Here is a 27,205-nt window from a genome sequence, read left to right as displayed (position 1 = left end):
GGTAAATATTCAGTAAATATTCTGTGCATGTGAAAACAAAAAGTGAATTATTTGTCACATGAAGACTCTATATATGCCTAAATAGCTTAAGTCTACTAATTGTACTGCTGAGATATTTGCTAATTGTTTCTTTCTGTTCAATCTATCAGTTTCTCAGAGGTATGTCAGAATTTCCAACTACAATTATTTCTTTCTTATGTCAATTGTTGATAAATTTACACACATACACACAAGCACACACACGTGCCCTTGGCAGCATAGATGCCCTTGGCAGCTATGTCCTCTAAATCCACTGTTTCTTTTCCGCATATACAGTGTCTATGTTGGTTAGATGTTCCAGTTACCTATTTCTGCATAACAAATTACTGAAAAACCTAGGGGCTTTTTAAAACAAGCATTTTTCTCACAGTTCTGTGGATCACAGATCTGGCAAGGGCTTGGCTGAGTGGTTTGTTTCTAGTGTATGCAGTGTCAGCTGGCATGGCCAGGGCTGGAAGACCCACTTCTAAGGTGGCTTCTTCATTCATATATCTGGCAACTGGGCTGAGAAGTTGGAATAGCTGGGGGATGCATGGGCACTGCTCACTAAACTCTCTTTCCACATTTACTCCACCTGGCACCTTGCGTTTACTTCCAGCAGGGTAATAGGGTAGTAGGGCTTCTTATCTGCAGAATACACTTACTCCTCTCAAGTCTCCCACCCCCAAAGTCTTATCTCACTGTGATATTGTCTTGAAGTCAGGACTTAGCCAACTGAATGAGACCCAGGTGAGCATGAGTGCTATGTGCATAGTTCAAGTATAGTATCTCTCAATTTAAAGACCTGTAAAGAAACATTATCCGTCCCCTGCCCCCAGTATCCCTGAAACATCCACATGTGATAAAGAGATAGGACAATTACAATAACACTTCAGTTAAAAAAGCAGGAGAACAGGATACACATAGCAGTTACTAGTCTATGGCAATTCTGAAATTCATTTCAACACATATTGCCGATTTCCTGATTAGGACCAGTCCTACTCCCCGGGAAAATTCTCTGAAGGTCCTGGCTTTACCCTCTGGGCTCTTGATTCTGTCCTCTGAGCTACCCTTCCTTTTCGCTAAGAAACTGACTATATTTGCAATTGAGTGGCCTTCTCAGCCTGCTTCTTGCCCACAGAAGGGTGGGGGTGGGGAAAGTGTCTTTTAAAATTTTGCACTATCTCTTTTCTTTTTAATTCAAGATGACAGTGCTCTTACCTATGCTATTCATTGAAAAACGTAGGTTTCCTATGAATCTTACTGGATTTCATTCTATTAGACAGAAGTCACGTTTACAAATCTCTTTAAGACAGGAAGTTTTTTATCTTGGGTCCTGTGGTTACTGTGCAATAAAGCCTTGAGGGGCTTCCCTGGTGGTGCAGTGGTTGAGAATCCACCTGCCAATGCAGGGCACACGGGTTCGAGCCCTGGTCTGGGAAGATCCCCCATGCCGCGGAGCAACTAGGCCCGTGAGCCACAACTACTGAGCCTGTGCGTCTGGAGCCTGTGCTCCGCAACAAGAGAGGCCGTGATAATGAGAGGCCCGTGCACCGCGATGAAGAGTGGCCCCTGCACCGCGATGAAGAGTGGCCCCCACTTGCCGCAACTAGAGAAAGCCCTTGCACAGAAATGAAGACCCAACACAGCCAAAAATAAATAAATAAATAAAATTTAAATAAATAAATAAATAAATAAAGCCTTGAGAATCTTAGAATCCCCATTGTTTAACAGTGAGGGTCTATGAGGCATACCCGTAAGACCATCAGAAGTCCTTTAGTCTAGCTGAGAGCCTCTATGAAACACTGCCTTAGACCTTTCTTAAGTCTTAACAAAGGATTTTCCAGACCCACCCTGAGGTGGTTCTTTGCTCTGAAGCCATTTCATATTCTGAGAATCTTTTGCTAGAATACACAGGGGATGTGCAACAGTTTTATTTCCAAATCCTGACTCTTTAATATTTCCTCTAAATTTCACCCCAAAACTAAGCAACTCCACAACAGCATTATTCACAATACCCAAAAGATGGAAGCAACTCAGTGTCTATCAACAAATGAATGAATAAACAAAATACAGTATATACATACAATGCAATATTATTCCATTAAAAAGGAAGGAAATTCTGACACATGCTACAACATGGATGAAACCTGAGGACATTATACAAAGTGAAATAAGCCAGCCACAAAAAAGACACGTATGATTCCACTCATGAGATGTCTAAAGCCGTCAAATACTTAGAGACAGAAGTTAGAATTGTGGTTCGAACATAGGGGCTGGGCAGAGGAGGGGGATGGGAAATTGTTGTTTAATGGGTATAGAGTTGTAGTTTTGCAAGATGAAAAGAAGTCTGGAGATTGACTGCATAACAATATGAAGTACTTAACACTACTAAACTGTACATTTAAAAATGGTTAAGATGGTAAATTTTGTTATATATATTTTACCACAATTAAAAAATTTAAAAAGCCAAAAACAAAACAAGACTAAGCAACTCTTACTTTAGTTCATGCTTTTCTCTTTGTATTCTATCACAGTCAGCTAGAAAAAGCCAGGTAGTATTCTCTGCATTTTACCTAGAAACTTCCTTAGACATATCCACAAGTTCATTGGTTTACAGGTGACAGTGTTGCCAAACTTTCCAACTATTATGTACCAAAGGTTGCTTTTTCTTCTGTCTCCAGTATCATTTCTACACTGTCCTTTAAGACTCACCAACATATTCCCACTTTTATTAACCATTTCTTTGAGGCCCTTCTAGCTTCTGCCTCTGCCCGGGCCCAAAGCCAGTGCCATACGTTTTAGGCTTCTGTTATGTAAGCAACCCCCTGCTGGGCACCAGGTCCTGTTCTGGTTATCTACTGTTTGGAGGAAATGACTGATGGCAGCTGGTCTAACAGCATCTGTTTTTATCAACTCTTTATTTTGGTAGAACTTCTGCCCTGATTCCCCATCAAAATTGACTAATGGGTTGTTACTGTCAATTTCTGTAGTGATGAAGAAGGAAAATTATGGCCCAAGGTAACGTGGTGAAGAAACAAAAGGAGAATTTCAAAACGTTCCTTCAACATACCCAGTTTTTCTTTCCATTCATTCACCCATAGCAGTCCATGATAGTTTTCTGTTTCCTTGGGTTTTCGCACGGGCACGTGCTCTCTCTCTCTCTCTGGTCATGGTTATTTTAGCTACTATTCACATCTCTCTAGCATCTGCAATTTTTCAAGGTTAATTTTGGGGGGTGGGTGCTGATTTAGGAGCTGAGGGAAAATATTACAAAGCCATGGGCTATGGAAATTTTAGTCTGGTGGGAAAAACAGATCACTAAAAATCCAATATTATAATAAAAGGTGCTAATGATATGAAGAAGGTAAGCACAGTGTATTGTGGGGAGAATAGAGAAGCAGTTTCTAAATGAGACTTGGAGTTCACAGAAGGCTTTAAAAAGAAGCCAGGTAGGAGCTATGATAGGTAAAGCACAACTGAGGCAAAGGAACTTCAGATATAAAGGTATCTATGAAAGAATGATTTTTTGAGATAGCATGAATTATTTAGGACCCCACATGTAATTCTGAATTGTCGGGAACAAAGAATGTTTGCAAGTGAGTGGGTGGAGAAGTTAGAAGTAGGAGGGGCCTGAATATAATGTTATACCAAGGAGCTTGGATTTCATTCTTCAAGAGAGTGGGAAATATTGATTTTAAGCAGGGAATTGTGAGGATCATATTTACAAGTTTCAAAGGTTAAACAGACAGCAGTGTTTCATGCTTAAGCTCTACGGCCCCTTGCTTGCATGAGAATTTTCTAAAGCCCTGGAATAGGCACTAACAACGAATTTTGTGGTCAATTGTTTTTTGTAAAATTTGCAAAAGGAAGATATAATTGAATAGTCTCTTTTTACTATAACTTGCCTCCATTACATTTTCCCTAGGCTGTGGGCGTTACTGGAAATTGGTTAAGGGGAAGTTCTCGATTATTTAGTAATATATATTAAGGTAGTCTGTAGTCACTTCTGTCTATAGCTAAGTTTTGGTATAGAAATGCTTTCTGATAATGATCTTACTACCCAACCAGCACTTATAACACAAGCATGTAGGGCCAAAGGTCATATTGTGATAAAAATGTATATTCACAGTTTTGTATTTGTTTCTTAAAGAAGGACCTTAAACCGTAAAAACGTGAGGGCCTACAAACCGAGATCTTCACCTGGAGCAATGCCAGACAGGACCAAATTAGTAAACTATTATAAAAATTTTTTAGCTCTCTGAGAGATGAAGACCTGAACCAGGCGGAAATAGCAGAAATGAAGAAGGGTCACGGTGCATGCAGGGAGTAGAATCTATGGAACTTGACAATTGTTTTGATTTGGGGGGTGAGTTTCAGAACAAACTGTAAGGACGGAAGCCCATTCATGGGGAGAGAACGTCAGGGAAATTCCAAATTTAGTTGGAGGATGAATCCTGTTTGGGGCTTTTGCTGCCTTTCAGGAGTCAGAAAGAGAAGTGGAGGAAAATGCTAATCTGCTGCTCAGCTAAGCACCCAGAGGTTTGGGGGATGTTATTTGCTATATTTTCCATTCTCTGGATGCCACTTACCAGGCTCTTCTTGGCCCTCGTCTTCCGGTCCTCAAGCCACCACACGTCAGCCACTTGCGCGCCCTCAAAGTTTCCCGGCGGTGCCCGCTCACCGGATGTGGGAGAAGCACTTCCGCCCCAGAGGGGCTCGCTCAGGAGACGCAGGGCGCAGGCGCGGCGGGGGCCTGCGCAGGCGCAGAGGGGGCCTCCGCAGGCCCAAGTTCTGCCGGCGCGTGGGAGTCGGCGTTTGAGTGCGTGGCTGTGGCTGAATGCTTTTCCCAAACCGAGAGAGCTGTTCTCTTTCCGCTTAATGCCCCAGGCCTCCATTTCCCCACCCCCCACAGAAAGTCACGGCGCCTCCCCAAGGGCTTTGTAGGTCTCCAGGCACCGAGGCCCAGGCGCTACTGAAGAAGAGTCAGCGCTGATTTCCCAGCTGCTAAACGCACGGCTCATTACCTTTGGTAGGTTTTTAAAAAAATTTATTTATTGTATTTATTTATTTTTAGCTGTTTTGGGTCTTCGTTGCTGCGCGCGGTCTTTCTCTAGTTGCGGTGAGCGGGGGCTACTCTTCGTTGCGGTGCGTGGGCTTGTCATTGCGGTGGCCTCTCCTGTTGGGGGGCACGGACTCCAGGCACATGGGCTTCAGTAGTTGTGGCCCGCGGGCTCTAGAGCGTAGGCTCAGTAGTTGTGGCGCACGGGCCTAGTTGCTCTGCGGCATGTGGGATCTTCCCAGACCAGGGCCCGACCCGTGTCCCCTGCATTGGCAGGCGGATTCTTAACCGCTGCACCACCAGGGAAGGCCTCCTTTGGCGGTTTTACTCTGAGCCTAGAGAGCTTCATGAGCTGAGTTGCAAGTCAGCTGTGACCTTTTGTTTCCTGTATAGGAACCTGGAAATAAGGGGGGAAATTCTCAGCCATTAAGATACCAATTTCTTTTTTTTCTTTTTTTTTTAATTGTGTTGGGTGTGATAATGGTATTGTGGTATGTAGGAGAATGACTTTTTTAAAAAATTAATTAATTAATTAATTATTTTTGGCTGTGTTGGGTCTTCGTTTCTGTGCGAGGGCTTTCTCTAGTTGCGGCAAGCGGGGGCCGCTCTTCATCGCAGTGCGCGGGCCTCTCACTATCGCGGCCTCTCGTTGCGGAGCACAGTCTCCAGACGCGCAGGCTCAGTAGTTGTGGCTCACGGGCCTAGTTGCTCCGCGGCATGTGGGATCTTCCCAGACCAGGGCTCAAACCCGTGTCCCCTGCATTAGCAGGCAGATTCTCAACCACTGCGCCACCAGGGAAGCCCAAGATACCAATTTTTTAAGCCAGGTTTCTCAGGCAAGGAACCAGAGTAATTGCATCCTCCTGGAGTCCCAAATTAACCCGTGTCCCTGAGCCAGCTCTGGAGGATTTTGAGATTTCCACTATCTTGCCCTAAAGGGTAGCAAGATAGTGGAGGAAAACTTGACCTTATTATTACTAACGATTGTGGAACAAACAGAAATACATATTTTTATTAGTTTCCTATTTATATTCTTAATAAGCCGTTCAGGTATACCAAAATGTAGCGGACGGTGGTAGTCCAGTGTGAAATTTTATGTCACTGAGGAAGATGGCTGGTAACTTAGAGTGTGAATACGAATCTGCTGTGATTATTTGTACCTTGAACCATTGACTTAGAAATCTTACTTCAGTGAGGCTTATCCTGACCACCCTTTAAAAAAAGTTTAACCTACCCTCTACTCCCAGCCATCCTTCTTACCTCCTTGAAGTTGTTTTTTTGTTTTGTTTCTGTTTTCTCCATTGCACTTTTTAGTTTGTAGTACGAAGTATAATTTACTTATTTATTATAGCCCTGCTTTATTATTTGTCTGTCCCACACTAGAGTTAAGCTCCATGAAGGCAGGAACTGTTTTTTTCCTGCTTACTAATGTATTTCAGAGACCTAGAACAATTTTGGCTCTTAGGAGGTGCTCAATAAGTAATTTATTGAATGAATGAAAAACTGGATATGTTATTTTCCAAAGACCATAAGTAGAGCCCAGAGTGAGCTTGCCCTGATTGCCATGACCTATATGGAACACAGTTTTATGGGAAGTCCTGGTTGGCGAAGACAGCAAGTCAACCAGTGTTTATGGAATACCTGTTCTACCCCAAGTGATAACTTTCCACATTCCTCAGAAATTAGCATCCGTTCTCCATGAAATATTCTGATACTTTTTAAGGCGTCTTAAACCTTTGGGGTTCCTTGGGCAGGACCTATGTGGTTCGTCTCCATGGCATCTCTTATCTCGATATGCACATACCAGACAATAAATATTTGTTGAAAGAGCAAAGGAGCTAATTGGGTTAAGGCATTAGGTCACTTGGGAATTCAGTTAATTATCACATGAATAGTATTTGTTTTATGGAATTATGGTCCACAATAGTAGGATTTTGCAAACTGGGGCTATTTCTCTGAAGGATTTATAAGGTTTTTATGATACATTTTTGGGTCTTCCTTTCAGTGATCCTCTGAAAAATGAACTTACACATATTCTGGGCTGTCTGGATAACCAAATGCTGATGGGAGGTTTTGTTGTGCCTGTTTGTTTTTGTGTCTCTTTTGAGCATGTTAGCACTAGGTAACGTAGTACATACTTTATCACAGGTTAATAAGAACAGAGGCAGCTTTAAAAAGTAAATGATTTATTCACTGTAGATGAAACCCAAATGACATTAAGCCACTCTGTTAGAAGCTTTCACAGTAGTTTAAAAGGAGAAAAGAGATGAGAAAAATGAGTCATAACATGTGGTAAAACAGGCTTGCTGAACTAGCAGTTGGTACCATATTTCTTTTCTGAGAGGTAATTTAGTTCAGCAAAACATAATCATTGGTGTTTTTAAAGTAATTTTTTAAATTTAAAAATTGTTGGCTTTACTGTTTTGCTATTTTTGTGTGTGTGTGTTTTGTAGCTAGAAAACCTATAATATAAGGAATTTGAGCCCACCTTTATGTTTGTACATATTTAATAATATCATAATGAAAATAGTTTAAGTTGGGGACATGGGACCTTGAAAATGTGTTTTTACATTTAGTGAGTTTTAGTGGAGTGTGTATGCTTTACTCAACCTGGTGAAAAAAAAGTCATTGTAGAGCTTTGGGCTTCAGGGCCAGTCCCCAGAATATTTATTTCAAGTAAGTCCAGGTGCGATAGTTCAGTGTAGGACAGATAGGTCTGTTACTGCTGGTGCTAGGGGTGCTACTGCTGGTGAAAAATAGAAGAGAGTGATCTTAGGAAAATATAGGGAGATTGGTTGGCAAATATGGAGGAATTTTAGGTGAAGTTGGAGCTTTCTTTGAAATTTTGTTTTTGGCTCTGAGTTTGTGAGTTCTCTTTCTTAGTGACCTTTCTCAAATGGGTAAGTGAAATGCAGTGTTTTTATTTCTAGATTTAAAAGAGTAAACACTAAACGGCACTTCTGTGGATGGTGCAAATCTATTCAGTGTGGAACATTGGAAGACCTAAAGAACTGCTTAAAGTCATTGTGATAGAAGATCAGAGGAAAGAGATACTTATTTTCTGATACTGTCTTCCCCTCTTAACTCATTTCCCAGCCCCCTTGCCCCAGCCTTCCCATCCCAGGCCCTGCATTGGGAAATAGGAGTAGAAAGAAATAAGGGCTTTTTAAAAAATTTACTTTAATAGAAGGGGTACTGGGAGCAGGTGTTATTTCAGAGTCGACTTTGCTACCACGTCCAGAGTAATACTGTCCGGAGTTCAGTCAATCAGCAAATATTTATTGAACACCTACTGTGTGCCAGGCATTATCCAGGGAGCTGAAACAGTGAACAATACAGAGTCCCTGCTTTCGGACTTACATAAAACTAATACTTTCTGATTCTGTTCTCTGTCTACACTCGGTACACTTTAGATGAATATGAGTGGGCAATTTGAAGAATTTTAGTGCATTCTTTATGCTGATTTGGCTGATTTCTAGGGTAGAATACAGAGTTAGATATTGTAAAGGCTCAAATTAATTTGTTCTTTTTGTCTTTCTCTGTTTTAAGGGGTGTCATGAAAGTTGACATAAATCTTCAGAAGGTGGACATTGACCAATGTTCAAGTGATGGCTGGTTTTCAGGAACTCACAAATGTCACCTTAACAATTCAGAGGTAAGAACATGGAGATAAAGTTCTCTGAAATCAGAAGCTCAGAAATATAATACTTTTGAATATATTGTATTTGTGTGGGTAGGTGAATAAGAGGCATCTTACTGGGAAAAAAATCTCCTATGCAGGTCTGAATGTTGCCAAATGAACTGAAAGAGGAGTAGAAAATGAAATTTGTGCAGAATAACTGTTCATTTGGGGACTAAGAGAAGGCTGAAACTAAAATTATGTCTGAAGTTTGGCTTTAGTCAAAGGCTGACCCTATTGTTCAAAATGGGCTGGAAATTAAAATAGCCCTGAAGTGAGAAACCAGTCCCAAGAGGGGTCAATCAAATTATGCACATTTTTATGGAATATGATGCTTGTTGAAACATTGATGGTATTCGTTCAGACACCCTGCCATCTGCTAGAAAAGCAATAGAGAAAGTATGGCTAGGAGATTTTGAAAAAAAGGAGAAAACTGTACACAGGAAACTGAAACAGAAATGTGTGTATTTGGTGTGTTTTTTCCAATTTGCAGTTCCTATCCATACTTGATTTCATGGAACTCTGTTTGGTAAGGGACAGGCAGAGAGATCATACTTCTGGAAATAAGGCTGTCACTTGTCTTTTTTTTTAAATTATTTTTTTTATTGAATGAAAGATTCTTTAAATTCTGTAGTGCTTTACAATTTTCAAGTTTCACACAGTTGATTTCATATAATCCCATAATAACCCTTTTTTCCCCTCTACCCCTATATTGCCCCTCTCTCCATTCTCTCTCTCCACTGGTAACCACTAGTTTGTTCTCTATGTCTGTGAGTCCGCTTCTTTTTTATTATATTCACTAGTCTGTTGTATTTTTTAGATTCCACATATAAGTGATATCATACAGTATTTGTCTTTCCCTGCCTGACTTACTACACTTAGCATAATGCCCTCCAGGTTCAAACATGTTGCTGCAAATGGCAATATTTCATTCTTTTTATGGCTATGTAGTATTACATTGTGTGTGTGTGTGTGTGTGTGTGTGTGTGTGTGTATGTATACACATACATACACACCACATCTTCTTTATTCATTCATCTGTTGATGGACACTTAGGTTGCTTCCATATCTTGGCAATTGTAAATAATGCTGCTATGAGCATTGGGGTGCGTGTATCTTTTCAAGTTAGTGTCACTTGTCTTTTGTAGTTTCAGAGATGACATGTGATGACATCCTCTTTTCATTTTCAGTAATCTATCTCTGAGGTCCCAAAATGCTCTGAAACAAATGTACAGTAAAGCTCCTGACCTTAAGTACTTGGGCTGTCTCAACTTTCCATGAATTTATGAGGAAAGTCAGCTTGATTTATTTAAAATAGGGAATATTCCCATAAATGTAGTAATCTACATGTTCAGTTTGAATTTTTGCCACATACTCCCGCAAGTAATCTCCCCACAGTTCCCCACATCCCCCTGCATTCCATGCACACCTCCACCTGCCCTCCATACTTCCCACCACAATATCCCTCAATCCTCCCACCCTCGATGAAACCCCCAAATCCCCCACATCCCTCTAAGCCCATCGCACATCCCCACCATGCTTCCATGACCCCCCTCTTCCTCTGTACCCCACACATCCCCACTCCCACATCTCCATACACCTCCACGTAGCCAACCCTCTGCACAGCCTTCACTTCCTTCACTCCCTGCCCCCAAATTGGGACCCAGTTATGTCAATGAAATGTTTCTGTCTTGTCAAGACACAGAGGTCAAGATCCTCTTTTCACCTCCCTTCACTGTTTGTTCCTATGGTTTTGAACTCTTCTGAGTTCCCACTTCCCTTTGGATGGTTCTGGCATTTCTAAAGATATGAATTTCAGTCACTGATTTGGTAAATATCTTTAGCCTGATTATTATCTCCATGCCAATGGCATATAGCTACAAAGCTTTGTCTTTTAGCCAGAGTGGAATTTTTTCTGCCTGGGTGTCATATTGTGGATATTGATCTGTATGTGCTCATTTCTGTATAGCCTTGTTTCAGTGGTGCTCCTGGGTGGTTCAATAAACAGTCTGTCTAGAAACAAGGAGATATTTTTTTATCAGTCTGTTACAGTTGCTGCTTGCCTCTAATTATCTTGTTGTAGTTTTTTTTCCATATAGCACATCTATGTATTTGACTAGATGGTCTTATTGGGTGGCCTTTTGGAAGATTGATTTGTTTTCATTGCATCAGGATTATCAATTTTCTGAGGGTTGTGTCTTTTTAAAGATTTCAAATAAAGCTAAGTTATTTCAAGATAAAATATTATCCTCTATTCTGGTAAATAAAGATTAGAGTGAATGTGTAACTTTTGGCTATACATATGGGAGCATTGCATTTATTCAATTCCTATAGGAAAAAAACAGAAAAACATACCCTGTAAGACAACCAACAGTTCAGTGAATCTCATTTGAAAATGTTGTACAAAGAGGTTCAATGATCAAAAAATAACATCAGCAAACACTGAATCTACAAAATGCATGTTTTGAAAACTCTGGATCCCTCGACCCCTTTACTTGCCCAGGTCCTAGGGTTGGGAGTCGAGATCTTGGTGTCCTAGGCTGGGCCCCTGAGGCCCTTGATGGGTAGTCTGATTGACACAGGGCTGGCCTGGAACTTCTCTAAGGTTCTGGAGTTGGTGCTGGTCACTCTAGGTACCTGCCGCCGGTCCATGCCACATCCTCAGACTCGGGACCAGCAGTGGTCTTTCAGTCCTTCCCTGTAGTGATGTGAATTGGAGGCTAGGAACTGGCTTCTACTGATGTTTTTACTGCTTGGGAAACAGAGAGAAAAGCCCTTGTTCAGGGTGTTTTTCATCTGCACTGGCTTGCCTTTGTCCCTTGTCACAGATTTTCTGTCACAGACCCCAAGGATCATTGTGTAAACCAGGTTGTTTTGGGACGTGTCTACCACGATTCGTATTTGTAGGGTGTAGGGGCCTGTCTATGAAAATCCACATCGCTAGAAACAGAGACACTCATCGTGTTTACTGGGTTTTATTTTGCCAATATTTAACATTCTTCTCTTGTAAATACCACAGGGAGTTACAAATTTCAAAGTTATAATTGAGGCAAACTTTTCACTTAAAATTTTCTTTTCCAGTGTGTTGGCCTTTCAGCCTCTAAGGTATCTTAAACTAGTATAGCGAGTCTGATGTTGGAAACAGATAAGTGGTATGTAACCAATGAGAGAAGCCTCAGGAGCATTTTAGAAAGGCATGGGGTGGTTTGTGAGGAGAATAAATTCTCAACAAGTTTGGGTTGTTATCGAGTCTAGGAGGCCAATAAGTATTTTTTGAAGGGCATAGTAAATTGAGATCTGAGTCGACACCCTGAACTGGATTGCAGGATTATTCTGGCTGTTTTTATGACTGATTCAGATCACTGCTACCTGGACTTGATCATGTTTTCAGTATCCATTTAAATAATTCTTGACCTATTTCATATCATTGTTTGCTTTGAGTATACAAAATCTTCTCCTACAGAATAGTTTATTAAAAACATTCAAATAAATCGATATTGCTGTTTTAAAGGTTTTCTTTTGCTTTGTTTCTATTAGAAGATTTTTTTTTTTTAAATACATGGCTTTAAATTTATTTATTTATTTATTTATTTAGGCTGTGGTGGGTCTTCGTTTCTGTGTGAGGGCTTTCTCCAGTTGCGGAGAGTGGGGGCCACTCTTCATCGCGGTGCGCGGGCCTCTCCCGTTGCGGAGCACAGGCTCCAGACGCGCAGGCTCAGCAGTTGTGGCTCACGGGCCTAGCCGCTCCGCGGCATGTGGGATCTTCCTGGACCGGGGCACGAACCCGTGTTCCCTGCATTGGCAGGCGGACTCTTAACCACTGCGCCACCAGGGAAGCCCCTAGAAGAATTTTTAAAATCATTATTTAAAGTAGGAAACATGAGGACAGTGGCCTTGAAACTTTTTGATTGTATTCTATTAGTAAAAATGCTTTAAGCATTCACCAATGGTATTTGTATATTTTTTATTCTATAAAGTATATGCATCTTTTGTTATATATTCTGTATATTATAAATCAGAAAACTTAATTGGGTTGAGATAAATATAAAATATGGTTTTAATGTAGATTATATTTTATAAAAATAAATGTATCTTTAATGAGAGCAATGTAATTGACTGACTTACAGTCTTTGAAAAATTTTCAGTGACAGTGTTATGATTGATTATGCTTCGTCATTTAAAAAAAATCTTAGTTTAGTCATTTGCAGAGACGTGGATGGATCTAGAGACGGTCATACAAGTCAGAAAGAGAAAAACAAATATCATATATATTAACGCATATATGTGGGATCTGAAATAATTGGTATAGACGATCTTTGTAAATAGATGATTTACAAAGCAGAAATAGAGACACAGACGTAGAGAACAAATGTATGGATACGAAGGGGGAAAGGCGGGGGGTGGGATGAATTGGGAGATTGATACTATGTATAAAATAGATAACTAATGAGAACCTACTGTATAGCACAGGGAACGCTGCTCAATGCTCTGTGGTGACCTAAATGGGAAGGAAATCCAAAAAAGAGGGGATATATGTATAGCTGATTCACTTTGCTGTACAGCAGAAACTAACACAGCATTGTAAAGCAACTATACTGCAATAAAAATTAAAAACAAAAAAAATCTTAGTTTAATACTTAGTAATACAATGATTCAGAAGTCTAAGTTCAGTTTTTTTTTATATTTAGTTTTAATGTTTGTCATACTTGAAAATATGCCTCGCAAGGATATGTCAATCCCAACTGAAGAAATAAATTGTTGACTATATTTTCTAAATAACAGTGTTCATTTCTCAGTTCCATCTACCAATTTTGCCAAGGTTTTTTTCAGAAATACAGCTGGCAGTTTTTCATCTTACCTGAAGTCAGCTGGTCCCTACTAATTGGAAAGCTGGGCATTTTAATATTTTAAAAGAATAGGTTAAAAATCCACTCAGACTTTCGTGGGGAATATTTTCAAACAGATTAGGAAATTTTATTTCCATGTTTAAACTGTATGGCTATGTGAGTATTTATAGTTTTGGGCAACAAAACCCACATAACTCTGAAAATATTTCCAAATATCCATTTTCAAAATGCTCACTTCAAAAGGCTTTCACATGGATTATTGAAGTGTCACATTTACTTTGAAGGAAGAGCTTATATATTAAAAAAAAACCACCTGCTACATAGACACTACTGACATCCACTTGTCATAGAGCAGGTCAGCAAATTTAGAACATTTGCCTTTTTTGTAAACAGCAATGCATAACTAATCTTCGAGTTTAGAAGCAAGTAGTTCACTCTGATAATCAGAAAATCTTTGTGTGGGAAAAGGTTTTCCAGGTCACACACCATCTTATTATGAAGAGTTGTAAATATTTTACAATTTAAAATAATATACTCTGTAAATCCATGTAGATGGTCAAATATAAAAGGTAATACATTGACATGTGAAAGCAAATATAGGAACCAAGTAACCACTGTCAATATTTCTGTCTTAAAACTCCCAGTTTTACCTCAGGTGCCTTATCAGTATTATGGTCATATGAAATGTGGAGTGAGTGAAGGCATTAATGTCAATCCAAGTCTTAAATATTACTAAAGCTAAATTTATTTCTTATTTTTTAATTAAAAAAGTTAAATACAAATAGAACTTTTGTATTTTTTTCCCACATGTGTCCTCTGCTTTGGAGACCACTTCTTGAGGTTATCAGATTCACTGTTCTACCCAGAATCACGGGAATGGTTTTGTTGTCAGCTCAGCCAGTGGTTTTATATAGCGATAAGATAATTTTTGGATATCTCTTCTTTTCTATTGAATGCACTGAATGAGAGTCTACGTGTAACTCCGTACTACTTCATTAGATGCAACTCAGTGAATCTCTAAAGAAATATTTTTAAAAAGTTAAAATATAGGAAAGGATATGGTTTAGTACACAAGAAAAGAAATTTAATGCAAAAATCTAAAGAAAGCAGAAGGAATTAATCATTTTCTTTTGAAAGCCCTCTTATATACAGAACATAGCTTAATCATTTGGCTATGGCAGGATTTAGAGTACTTTTCTAGAGCTCTTTTATTTAATTCAATTTCTGATTGAGTGAAATTGTTTAGAAACTGTTGTATATTAGTTTTCATCTTGTGGCTGAAATCTCAACATTGCTCTTCTTTTCTCTAGAAAGGTTCTGCACTACAAATGTTATCGTTCACCTGTCTCTAGAACTGTGCTGTTCAATATGAGAACCACAGGCTACATACGGCTACTGAAATGAAAATCAGTTAAAATTAAACAAAATTAAGAATTCAGGTCCTTAGCCTCATTAACCTGATTTGAAATACATAGTAGCCACATGGAACCATTGGACACTGGACAATTAGTGGACAAGCTGGGCTTTTGAATATGGCCTAGCTTATAGTGTAGTCAAACCACACAAATTATTGAAACCTTTCAAATGCCTGAATTTCCTTATATGGGTGAATCAGTAACATTGCCTTTAAATTCACTAAGGGACATTTAAGGACAAACTTGAAATGAATTTTGGCTTACGTAATCATTCTTATGATCTACTGTGTTAACTCAATTGAAAATAAGTAACGATAAACCTGCAAACTATTTTTAATGCCATTATTTTACACTGAAAACTGTAAAAAAATCTTCCGGTAAATGGCAACAAGTAAATACTGGTAATCTTCTAGACATTTAAATTTCCACTGAGTTTGTAGTAAAACTTCTGTTTTCTCTCATTACCAATACAAAATGTGATTAATGTGAAATCACACTCTTCTGCTAAGATGTAGGGCAGTGATCAGGTGTTCACTGGTGCCTAGCACAGTGCCTGGTACATATATTGAATTAATGGAGGCAACCTGCTCTGTGGGTAGATGGCCTCCTTATAATAATATATAGTTATTGCTTTTGATTTCTCCCACTGGAATTGCTCAAAATAAAGTTAAACTTTTTTTTTTTTCTTCACAGCAGCCACTCAGATATTTGAAGACTGCTGTCAGCCTGCTTCTAAGTCTTTCTTTTAGGCTAAATATCTTCTGTTTCAGTCAAGTATCGTTTTACTAGGTTTAACCAAAAGAGGCCATACCACTACTGGATGACTCCCCATTTGTTTTTGAACTTGTGAAGACCTAACTTGTTTGATTTTGTTACATAGACCTTTCTAAAATTAATGGAAAACTGATTATATTTTCAGAGTTTTCGTTATGCTCCTGAAAGTTATTTGGACTAGATATTCTGGACTTGCTCCAAAACTAGAGTTAGGAAATAGTATTCCAAAATAACTGTACTGGGGTGCCTAATAAGTCAGTTAAGGGAAAGCTGACTCTCTGTTTTTTTTAATTTTATTTTTTTTAACATTTAATTTTATATTGGAGTATAGTTGATAAACAGTGTTGTGTTAGTTTCAGGTGTACAGCGAAGTGATTCAGTTATACATATACATGTATCTATCCTTTTTCAAATTCTTGTTCAGAGCTGGCTTTCTTGTTCAGAGAAAGATGTTTCCAGCAACAGAGCAAGGGTTCACCAGTGGCTATTGCCATCTTGTGGTTGGGGGAAAGGGAGAAAGAGAGAGGGGATTTTGCAGGGCTTATAAAAACTTCATGCAACATTGGCTATATGGTTGGAGTAGGTGCCTCTTAAGTATCTTTGCAACCCGAAGGTTTTATACTTCTAGCAAACTGTAAAGGGAACAACTGAAAGGTGTTTCCATCCAAAGGCAATGCTCTGACTATCCTTGCATTGGCAATACCTTGAATTCTCACATTGCATGTGATTGTGCCTGCAAAACTTGAGATTTTCTTATTTTGCTCTATGGTAATGATAAAGCAAACTGCTATTCATCATTGACGCCTTCATTCAAGCTAGCTTATAGGATTTGATTTCCACTTAACTCATTAAGCACTTTGGCGATGGTTATGCATGACTAACACATTCTGACGGAAGTGAAGGAAAAGCCAAAACATGTTTAGTTGACTTTAGGTTGCGAATCTGGGATGATGTGAGCCAGAAAGGAGGCAATATAGAGGAGTATCATTTTTTTCTCTAATTTGCTTCTTTTGCTTATGAAGGAATCAGATACTAGATACCTTAGAGGAGAAGATAAATCCATTTTTTTTCCACTGTGACAAGGTCATGATATTCGGTATCTGCTCTTGAATAACACTCCTTTGTATACATTCCATGTCACTGGATTGTATCACCAACCTTCTTGAACTTGTTGATCTAACGTTGGGACCTTTGAAGTATTTGCATTAGAATGTACAAAGGGGGAGCACATCCTGTCTATTTAAGGTAAATAGACTCTTTCTCTAGATCTGTCTATCTCATGTCTATATCTCTATTTATCTGTCTATTTGAGACAAAAAACTATTAAATCTTGATTTATAGCTTTCTACTTTATCAACTTTATGGACTACATAAAATGTTTTTTTAAAAAACCCTTACAAGATCTTATTCATAAGATCTCTTACCAGTAGTGTAGGTAAAGGCACTTTTGATAATATTTGCTAGTAATTAAGTTTTCTTTAGCCCAAGCCTGAAAAGTCTATAAGACGCCAAAAGTGAAGTGTCCCTTTGATACAAGTTTGTTTTTCAATCGCTAAGAAAATAATTATTTCATAAAAAAAAAAAGACGTATCCATTTCATACTTAATTATAGTGTGAGTTACGTATTATTGTTATTCCCATTATCTAGATGAGAAAATTAAGACTTAGAGTGGTTTAAGTAACTTGACTGAGGTCATAAATCTAGTAAATAGTATTTCAGGAATTTAAACTATAGGAAGGTACTATGGGTGACATATGATTGTTTGGGAAGAGAATCACTGACTGGTAATGGCCCATGGGCTGATACTGTTAGTCTTGTGGTTTTACCCATGCGAGTTCAGCCAAGAGGCATGCTGGAATCTTACTTAACTAATCGGTTAGGAGTATACCAATCAGGAAGAAGTGATCTAGCTCTCAGGTGGCCGAAACAAATTTCCAAGAGGGTATGGCAAGCTCACATAGAAATTTGGATTAGGATCAATATACAAGTGCTTCCATCTTACAGGTGTGTGAGCGGCAGCAGCAGAAGCTTCTTGCCAGTGGTGGTACTCTTGTTTCAATGTATGGCAGTGATTTGGGATGGTAGAAATGTCCAGTTTGAAACTGAACCCAAGGGATAAGATCCATCTCCTTAGATAGAAGTTGGTGAGGGCTGTACACATTGTCTGGGCATCAGTTAAGAGGGCAGGTGTTAAGGAAAGGGACCTATTCCTTGCAGGGAGTTAGAATACAAATCAGAATGTAGGAATAAAACTAAGGTGAATATGGAGGATTGCAACTCATTGGGTACAGGGATGCCGAGGGGATCTACTGTGTTTATGATAATATATAAATACATTTTAGACTCTAACTATTGCTGAAGATAAACACCTAAAATACTCCCAAACTTCTCTATGATCAGGGGTTAGAATGGGGCTGAGCTTAAAGGTGGGCATAGGCATATACATATGCAGCATATGCAGCTAGGCTAGGGTAGGCTGGGGCAAGGAGATTGACTTACATACAACAATGGATATGAACTCAAAGTACTAGATTTCTTGATCTTTTCAATGCGGTGAGAGAACATCTGATGAAATATGAAGTTAGTGAACAGATTTGGAGTATGTAGCTAAATTTATAATGGAGTCAATCAGGGAAAAAAAACCTCTACCTATTAAACCATTGCTTTTGTCATTTTCAGTAGCAGAAAAATTGCTACTTGTCCAATTCTAGATATGAGAGGCAATCAGAATATACAGTGAGTGCCTGAGGGTGACTTTTTAGGGGTTAAATATAGCTTTGCATCATTAGCTTATGTGGGAAAAAAATCCCATTATGACAGCAAATCAGATCTAATCTGGCACTCCCTCTGCTACAATTATATAAAATATGGTGGAAGCTTGTCAAAGCTTTCAGTGAGAAATGAGGCTACTGATGCTTGGCAGCCCCCCTTTTGAGCACAGTGAAGAATCATGTTGCTTAGCTACAGCCCTTGGCTGATTTAGAAAGCTTTAACTGACTGTATTATACAAGAGTTAAACTCTATTCTTGATTTTTTTTTTCCCTAAGAGAAAAAATCTTATTTACCACCTTCTTATTTTTGGGGTATCTTTACCAAGTCATTTACAAATCTCTATTCACCCAGGACACATTTCGATTTATCATTGTTTTTCCCTCCCCAGGGTTTATAGATTGAGAGAGAACAAGTGGGTGGTTGGTGATACAAGCAGAACATAAAGTATTGAAATAACTTAAATGCTTTTGCCGGCAAAGTAATGTGCAAGTGTCTATTTAAATTTTTTTTTTCACTTGAAGTCATTGTATTTTTCCCCTCTTTCTGCTTATTCATAGTTTGAGTTGCTGTTGTCTTTATAATGCACAAGAATGTATAACATTTAATTATATTTTTGTATTTCAAAATGTAAACTGACATAGGTGTATGGAAAAGTATAGGGAGCAGTGAATGAAACAGGAGTAAGTGTGTGGGCTGGAACTGGAACCAAAACACTGAAAACAGAAGGATTAAGGGGAAAAACAAAGAAGAACTGTAAATGGAGAGGTTTACAGCAATTATTGTACATGAAGTAGAAAAGTGTAAAGGGGGAAATGTCAGATGTGTCAGAGACCATTTCAATGGGATAAAAATACTCAAGGACTCTTAAGTCTGGAGGAGATTCTAAAAGGCTTTTGGTTCATGCTGTCTCCAGAAGGAATATTTTTTATACTGTTCTAAATATGTAGATATCCACTTATTTTTATAGCTCTTCGGGAAAGAGAGCTGTCCCTAAGCAATGCTTTCTAACATCTTACCATAATTATTGTAATGAAGTAGAGCCATGACCTAATCTCGATTATGTAATTATTCAGTAGATTTTACTATTGACTTGTCAGTACAATTTGTTTTATACATGCAAAAACAATTTTTCCTGCTTTACAGTTCCCTGATTACCTGAAGGAAAGCCTATAGAGTTGATTCTATATTTACATTCAGAAATAGGATAATGGTTAATTGTCTCTACAGGCTTGGCTCCATCATGATTCTAATTCTGTTGAAGCCCAGATTTCATAGACTTAGAAGCTAAACCACTTCGTTTATGGGTTTTGTTTTTATGCTGGTCTGCAAATCACCTTCATTTGCCACCTTTTAAAATATGTTTGTGTAATATCATCATTTTCAAAGTGTGATCCTGGAACCCCTCAAGTGAGGACCCCTGGGGGCCCTCAAGACCCTATTAAGGAAGCCTGTGAAGTTAAACCTTTTTGTAATAATTTTCATATTAATTCAGAGACATTATTTGCCTTTTGAACTCTATTCTCATGGGTGTACAGAGGCTTCATAAGATCTGATATAGAAACAGGTTGAATGCAGAAAGGAATATGAGAATCTAGTTGTCTTCTAATAAGCCAGACTTTAAGGAGATTTGCAGAAATGTAAAACAATGATACTTTTCTTGCTAAGTTTTTTATTTTTGGAAAATACTGTTATTTTTCATAAATACATTATTTATGTTAACATGTAATGAGCTTATCGCTGTTTTAAAATGAATTAATAAATATTTTGGAAATTTCTCCATTTAATATTTAAGATGGTAAATAACAATGGATATAACCAACATAAATAAAAGCTCTTTGATATTCTCAATAATTTTCAAGAGTGTAAAGGGGTCCCAAGATCAAACATTTGAGAGGTCCAATCTGGTCTGTTTCTCAGCTCCTGCATGATTCTAACCTTGACTCCACTTCCTGGTTTCTATGCTTTCTCTCCCTTAGTTTGATGATTCTACTGACAGATTTCTGTATCCCACTTCTCCCCTCCATCTTCCCTCCTGATAATTTCAGCCTCAGGCTCCACTGAACCTTTAGCCTAGTGTCATTAGAATTGGTGGATGACAGAAGGACAGTGATCACATTAGTTTGAATGGCAATCTGTCTAAAATAAAATTTCACATATTAAGTTTGATATGTATTTCTAACTATAGTGACTGCATTACAGGTAAAAATCTTCATGTATTATTTCACTTATTAGTTTGAATAAAAAAGACACTTTTAGGGTTTTGATTTTGATTTCATTTTTTAACAAATTTGACCAAAACGTCAAATAGTGGAATATACCGTATTTTATCCTTTGAATTTCGTGTTGAAATTTTTTTTTTTTTTTAAGGAACTCCTTTATTTATTTATTTATTTATTTATGGCTGTGTTGGGTCTTCGTTTCTGTGCGAGGGCTTTCTCTAGCTGTGGCAAGTGGGGGCCACTCTTCATCGCGATGCGCGGGCCTCTCACTGTCGCGGCCTCTCTTGTTGCGGAGCACAGGCTCCAGACGCGCAGGCTCAGTAGTTGTGGCTCACGGGCTTAATTGCTCCGCGGCATGTGGGATCTTCCCAGACCAGGGCTCGAACCCATGTCCCCTGCATTGGCAGGCAGATTCTCAACCACTGCGCCACCAGGGAAGCCCTCGTGTTGAAATTTTAAATGTAAATTAAAAGTCATTTATACACTAAAGCACATAGAACTGTATAGGATTCTGCAGCCTTAAGTATGTATAAAGGCCAGTGTGTCTGTTTAGTTAGTGCCGTTTATTAATAAATGGCATATTGAAGTTATGCCTGAAAATTTTCTTCTTAAGATTGGTCTGAAATTTTACTCCTATCATGTGGTAAGCTGGTCAACAACGATTTAATTTTTGTTTTTAATTAACGAATTGCAAATTTGGTAAACATCATTTTTTTTTTCTGTTCAGTCAAGATAGTCTTTGGACCAAATGAATACCATACATGTGTAAAATTAAAAGTGAATTTAGTATTTTATTCCTTTGTTGAAATAGAGATCCCAGAATCTTTTTTTTTAACGTGGAAGACTTCACAAAGCTTTTTTTAAACATGTTAAATATTTGGTTGACAGCTATACCATGTTTTGTTACCCCTGCAACAGTGATACATATGTTGTTGAATGAGGGTGAGTGGAAATGAAATCCTGCACCTTTTTTCCTCTGTCAGGGTTGACTAGATTTTGAATTACAAAAGTGCTTGGGGAACTCCACTCAATACTCTGTAATGGCCTATATGGGAAAAGAATCTAAAAAAAAAAAAAAGAGTGGATGTATGTATATGTATAACTGATTCACTTTGCTGTACACCTGAAACTAACACAACATTGTAAATCAACTATACTCCAATAAAAATTTAAAAAAATAAAAAAAGTTTGATAGCCAGGTCTCTCTGGTGGCAACGTGTTCAGCTTTTTCCCCTTTTCCTCACTCCCACAACCAGTCACTTGTGAGTTCTTGTCAGTTCTACCTCAGTATCTCATCAATTTGTTTTCTTCCTCATTCTTTTTTTTTCTACGAAAGTCCTTATTCTTTATTTATTAATTTTCTGATATTCATGTGATATTGCTAAATTTCCAGTTGTTTTCATTCATTTATTTATTTATTTTAACATCTTTATTGGAGTATAATTGCTTTACAATGTTGTGTTAGTTTCTGCTATATAACAAAGTGAATCACCTGTAAGTTTACATATATCCGCATATCCCCTCCCTCTTGTATCTCCCTCCCACCCTCGGTATCCAACCCCTCTAGGTGGTCACAGAGCACTGACCTGATCTCCCTGTGCAATGCAGCTGCTTCTCACTAGCTAGCTATTTTACATTTGGTAGTGTATATATGTCAGTGCTACTCTCTCACTTCGTCCCAGCTTACCCTTCCCCCTCCCCATGTCCTCAAGTCCATTCTCTAAGTCTGCGTTTTTATTCCTGTCCTGCCCTTAGGTTCATCAGAACCATTTTTTTTTTTTTTTTTTGATTCCATATATATGTGTTACCATACGGTATTGGTTTTTCTCTTTCTGACTTACTTCACTCTGTACGACAGACTCTAGGTCCATCCACCTCAGTACAAATAACTCAATTTCATTTCTTTTTATGGCTGAGTAATATTCCATTGTATATATGTGCCACATCTTCTTTATCCATTCATCTGTCGATGGACACTTAGGTTGCTTCCATGTCCTGGCTATTGTGAATAGTGCTGCAATGAACATTGTGGTACATGACTCTTTTTGAATTATGGTTTTCTCAGGGTATATGCCCAGTAGTGGGATTGCTGGGTCGTATGGTAGTTCTATTTTTAGTTTTTTAAAGAACCTCCATACTGTTCTCCATAGTGGCTGTATGAATTTACATTCCTACCAACAGTGCAAGAGTGTTCCCTTTTCTCCACACCCTCTTCAGCATTTGTTTGTAGATTTTTTGATGATGGCCATTCTGACTGGTGTGAGATGATATCTCACTGTAGTTTTGATTTGCATTTCTCTAATGATTAATGATGTTGAGCATTCTTTCATGTGTTTGTTGGCAATCTGTATATCTTCTTTGGAGAAATGTCTATTTAGGCCTTCTGCCCATTTTTGGATTGGGTTGTTTGTTTTTTTGATATTGAGCTGCATGAGTTCCTTGTATGTTTTGGAGATGAATCCTTTGTCAGTTGCTTCATTTGCAAATATTTTCTCCCATTCTGAAGGTTGTGAGGTGATACCTCATTATAGTTTTGATTTGCATTTCTCTAATGATTAGTGATGTTGAGCATCCTTTCATGTGTTTGTTGGCAATCTGTATATATTCTTTGAAGAAATATCTATTTAGATCTTCTACCTATTTTTGGATTGGGTTGTTCTTTTGATATTGAGCTGCATGAGTTACTTGTATATTTTGGAGATTAATCCTTTGTCAGTTGCTTCGTTTTGCAAATATTTTGTCCCATTCTGAGGGTTGTCTTTTCATCTTGTTTATGGTTTCCTTTGCTGTGCAAAAGCTTTGAAGTTTCATTAGGTACCATTTATTTATTTTTGTTTTTATTTCCATTTCTCTAGGAGGTGGGTCAAAAAGGATCTTGCTGTGATTTATGTCATAGAGTGTTCTGCCTATGTTTTCCTCTAAGAGTTTGATAGTGTCTGGCCTTACATTTAGGTCTTTAATCCATTTTGAGTTTATTTTTGTATATGGTGTTAGGAAGTGTTCTAATTTCATTCTTTTACATGTAGCTCTCAGGTTTCCCAGTGCCACTTATTGAAGAGGCTGTCTTTTCTCCATTGTATATTCTTGCCTCCTTTATCAAAGATAAGGTGACCATATGTACGTGGGTTTATCTCTGGGCTTTCTATCCTGTTCCATTGATCTATATTTCTGTTTTTGTGTCAGTACCATACTGTCTTGATTACTGTAGCTTTGCGGTATAGTCTGCAGTGACAGAGCCTGATTCCTCCAGCTCCGTTTTTCTTTCTCAGGATTGCTTTGGCTATTCAGGGTCTTTTGTGTTTCCATACAAATTGTGAAATTCTTTGTTCTAGTTCTGTGAAAAATGCCATTGGTAGTTTGATAGGGATTGCAATGAATCTGTAGATTGCTTTGGGTAGTATAGTCATTTTCACAACGTTGATTCTTCCAATCCAAGAACATGTTATATCTCTCCATCTGTTGGTATCATCTTTAATTTCTTTCATCAGAGTCTTATAGTTTTCTGCATACAGGTCTTTTGTCTCCTTAGGTAGGTTTATTCCTAGGTATTTTATTCTTTTTGTTGCAGTGGTAAATGGGAGTGTTTCCTTAATTTCTCTTGCAGATTTTTCATCGTTAGTGTATAGGAATGCAAGGGATTTCTGTGCATTAATTTTGTATCCTGCTACTTTACAAAATTCATTGATTAGCTCTAGTAGTTTTCTGGTAGCATCTTTAGGATTCTCTATGTATAGTGTCATGTCATCTGGAAACAGTGACAGCTTTACTCTTTCTTTTCCGATTTGGATTCCTTTTATTTCTTTTTCTTCTCTGATTGCTGTGGCTAAAACTTTTGAAACTATGCCGAATAATAGTGGCGAGAGTGGGCAACCTTGTCTTGTTCCTGATCTTAGAGGAAGTGGTTTCAGTTTTTCAACATTGAGAACAATGTTGCCTGTGGGTTTGTCATATATGGCCTTTATTATGTTGAGGTAGATATCCTCTATGCCCACTTTCTGGAGAGTTTTTATCAAAAATGGGTGTTGAATTTTGTCAAAAGCTTTTTCTGCATCTATTGAAATGATCATATGGTTTTTCTCCTTCAATTTGTTAATATGGTGTATCACATTGATTGATTTGCATATATTGAAGAATCCTTGCATTCCTAGGATAAACCCCACTTGAACATGGTGTATGATCCTTTTAATGTGCTGTTGGATTCTGTTTGCTAGTATTTTGTTGAGGATTTTCGCATCTATATTCATCAGTGATATTGGTCTTTAGTTTTCTTTTATGTGACATCTTTGTCTGGTTTTGTTATCAGGGTGATGGTGGCCTTGTAGAATGAGTTTGGGAGTGGTCCTCCCTCTGCTATTTGTTGGAAGAGTTTGAGAAGGATAGGTGTTAGCGCTTCTGAAAGTGTTTGATAGAATTCACCTGTGAAGCCATCTGGTCCTGGGCTTTTGTTTGTTGGAAGATTTTTAATCACAGTTTCAATTTCAGTGCTTGTGATTGGTCTGTTCATATTTTCTGTTTCTTCCTGGTTCAGTCTTGGAAGGTTATACCTTTCTAAGAATTTGTCCATTTCTTCCAGGTTGTCCATTTTATTGGCATAGAGTTGCTTGTAGTAGTGTCTTAGGATGCTTTGTATTTCTGTGGTGTCTGTTGTAACTTCCCCTTTTTCATTTCTAATTTTATTGATTTGAGTCCTCCCCCTCTTTTTCGTGATGAGTCTGGCCACTGGTTTATCAATTTTATTTATCTTCTCAAAGAACCAGCTTTTAGTTTTATTGATCTTTGCATTGTTTCCTACATTTCTTCTTCATTTATTTCTGATCTGATCTTTATGATTTCTTTCCTTCTGCTAACTTTGGGGTTTTTTTGTTCTTCTTTCTCTGACTGCTTTAGGTGTAAGGTTAGGTTGTTTATTTGAGATTTTTCTTGTTTCTTGAGGTAGGATTGTATTGCTATAAACTTCCCTCTTAGAACTCCTTTTGCTGCACCCCATAGGTTTTGGGTCATCGTGTTTTCATTGTCATTTGTTTCTAGGTACTTTCTGATTTCCTCTTCGATTTCTTCAGTGATCTCTTGGTTATTTAGTAGCGTATTGTTTAGACCCATGTGCTTGTATTTTTCACAGATTTTTTTCCTGTAATTGATATCTAGTGTCATAGCGTTGTGGTCAGAAAAGATACTTGATACAATTTCAGTTTTCTTAAATTTACCAAGGCTTGATTTGTGACCCAAGATATGATCTATCCTGGAGAATGTTCCATGAACACTTGAGAAGAAAGTGTATTCTGTTGTTTTTGGATGGAATGTCCTATAAATATCAATTAAGTCCATCTTGTTTAATGTATCATTTAAAGCTTGTGTTTCCTTATTTATTTTCATTTTGGATGATCTGTCCATTGGTGAAAGTGGGGTGGTAAAGTCCCCTACTATTATTGTGTTACTGTCGATTTCCCCTTTTATGGCTGTTAGCATTTGCCTTATATATTGAGGTGCTTCTATGTTGGGTGCATAAATATTTACAATTGTTACATCTTCTTCTTGGATTGTTCCCTTGATCATTACGTAGTGTCCTTCTTTGTCTCTTGTAATAGTCTTTATTTAAAGTCTATTTTGTGTGATATGAGAATTGCTACTCCAGCTTTCTTTTGATTTCCATTTGCTTGGAATATCTTTTTCCATCTCCTCACTTTCAGCCTCTGTGTGTCCCTAGGTCTGAAGTGGGTCTCTTGTAGACAGCATATATATGGGTCTTGTTTTTGTATCCATTCAGCCAGTCTATGTCTTTTCGTAGGAGCATTTAATCCATTTACATTTAAGGTAATTATCGATATGTATGTTCCTATTACCATTTTCTTAATTGTTTTGGGTTTGTTTTTGTAGGTCTTTTCCTTCTCTTGTGTTTCCTGCCTAGAAAAGTTCCTTTAGTGTTTGTTGTAAAGCTGGTTTGGTGGTGCTGAATTCTCTTAACTTTTTTTTTTTAATATATTTATTTTATTTATTTAATTTTTGGCTGCGTTGGGTCTTCATTGCTGCATGCAGGCTTTTATCTAGTTGTGGCTCGCGGGGACTGCTCTTCATTGCAGTGTGTGGGCTTCTCATTGTGGTGGCTTCTCTTTTTGCAGAGCACAGGCCCTGGGCACACGGGCTTCAGTAGTTGAGGCACATGGGCTCAGTAGTTGAGGATTATGGGCTCTAGAGCGCAGGCTCAGTAGTTGTGGCGCATGTGCTTAGTTGCTCTGTGACATGTGGGATCTTCCCAGACCAGGGCTTGAACCCATGTCCCCTGCATTGGCAGGCGGATTCTTAACCACTGCTCCACCAGGGAAGCCCAATTCTCTTAACTTTTGCTTGTCTGTAAAGGTTTTAATTTCTCTGTCAAATCTGAATGAGATACTTGCTGGGTAGAGTAATCTTGGTTGTAGGT

At 38.2% G+C, this 27,205-nt stretch overlaps 1 protein-coding gene across 1 annotated transcript in view; it reads left to right on the top strand.

Annotated features, from left to right (window-relative positions):
• GPR158 (G protein-coupled receptor 158) overlaps positions 1-27,205 on the top strand; it is a 328,019-nt gene that overhangs the window by 22,076 nt on the left and 278,738 nt on the right. Inside the window, exon 2 of the mRNA XM_036839951.1 lies at positions 8,630-8,735. Coding sequence (XP_036695846.1) covers positions 8,630-8,735 — 106 coding nt within the window. The remainder of the gene's footprint in view (positions 1-8,629; positions 8,736-27,205) is intronic.

This window comes from Balaenoptera musculus, chromosome 2, assembly GCF_009873245.2.
Source record: "Balaenoptera musculus isolate JJ_BM4_2016_0621 chromosome 2, mBalMus1.pri.v3, whole genome shotgun sequence".
In the NCBI taxonomy this organism is placed as follows: Eukaryota; Metazoa; Chordata; class Mammalia; order Artiodactyla; family Balaenopteridae; genus Balaenoptera; species Balaenoptera musculus.
The sequence above is the reverse complement of the archived record's forward strand: the minus strand, read 5'-3'. Positions and strand labels throughout refer to the sequence as shown.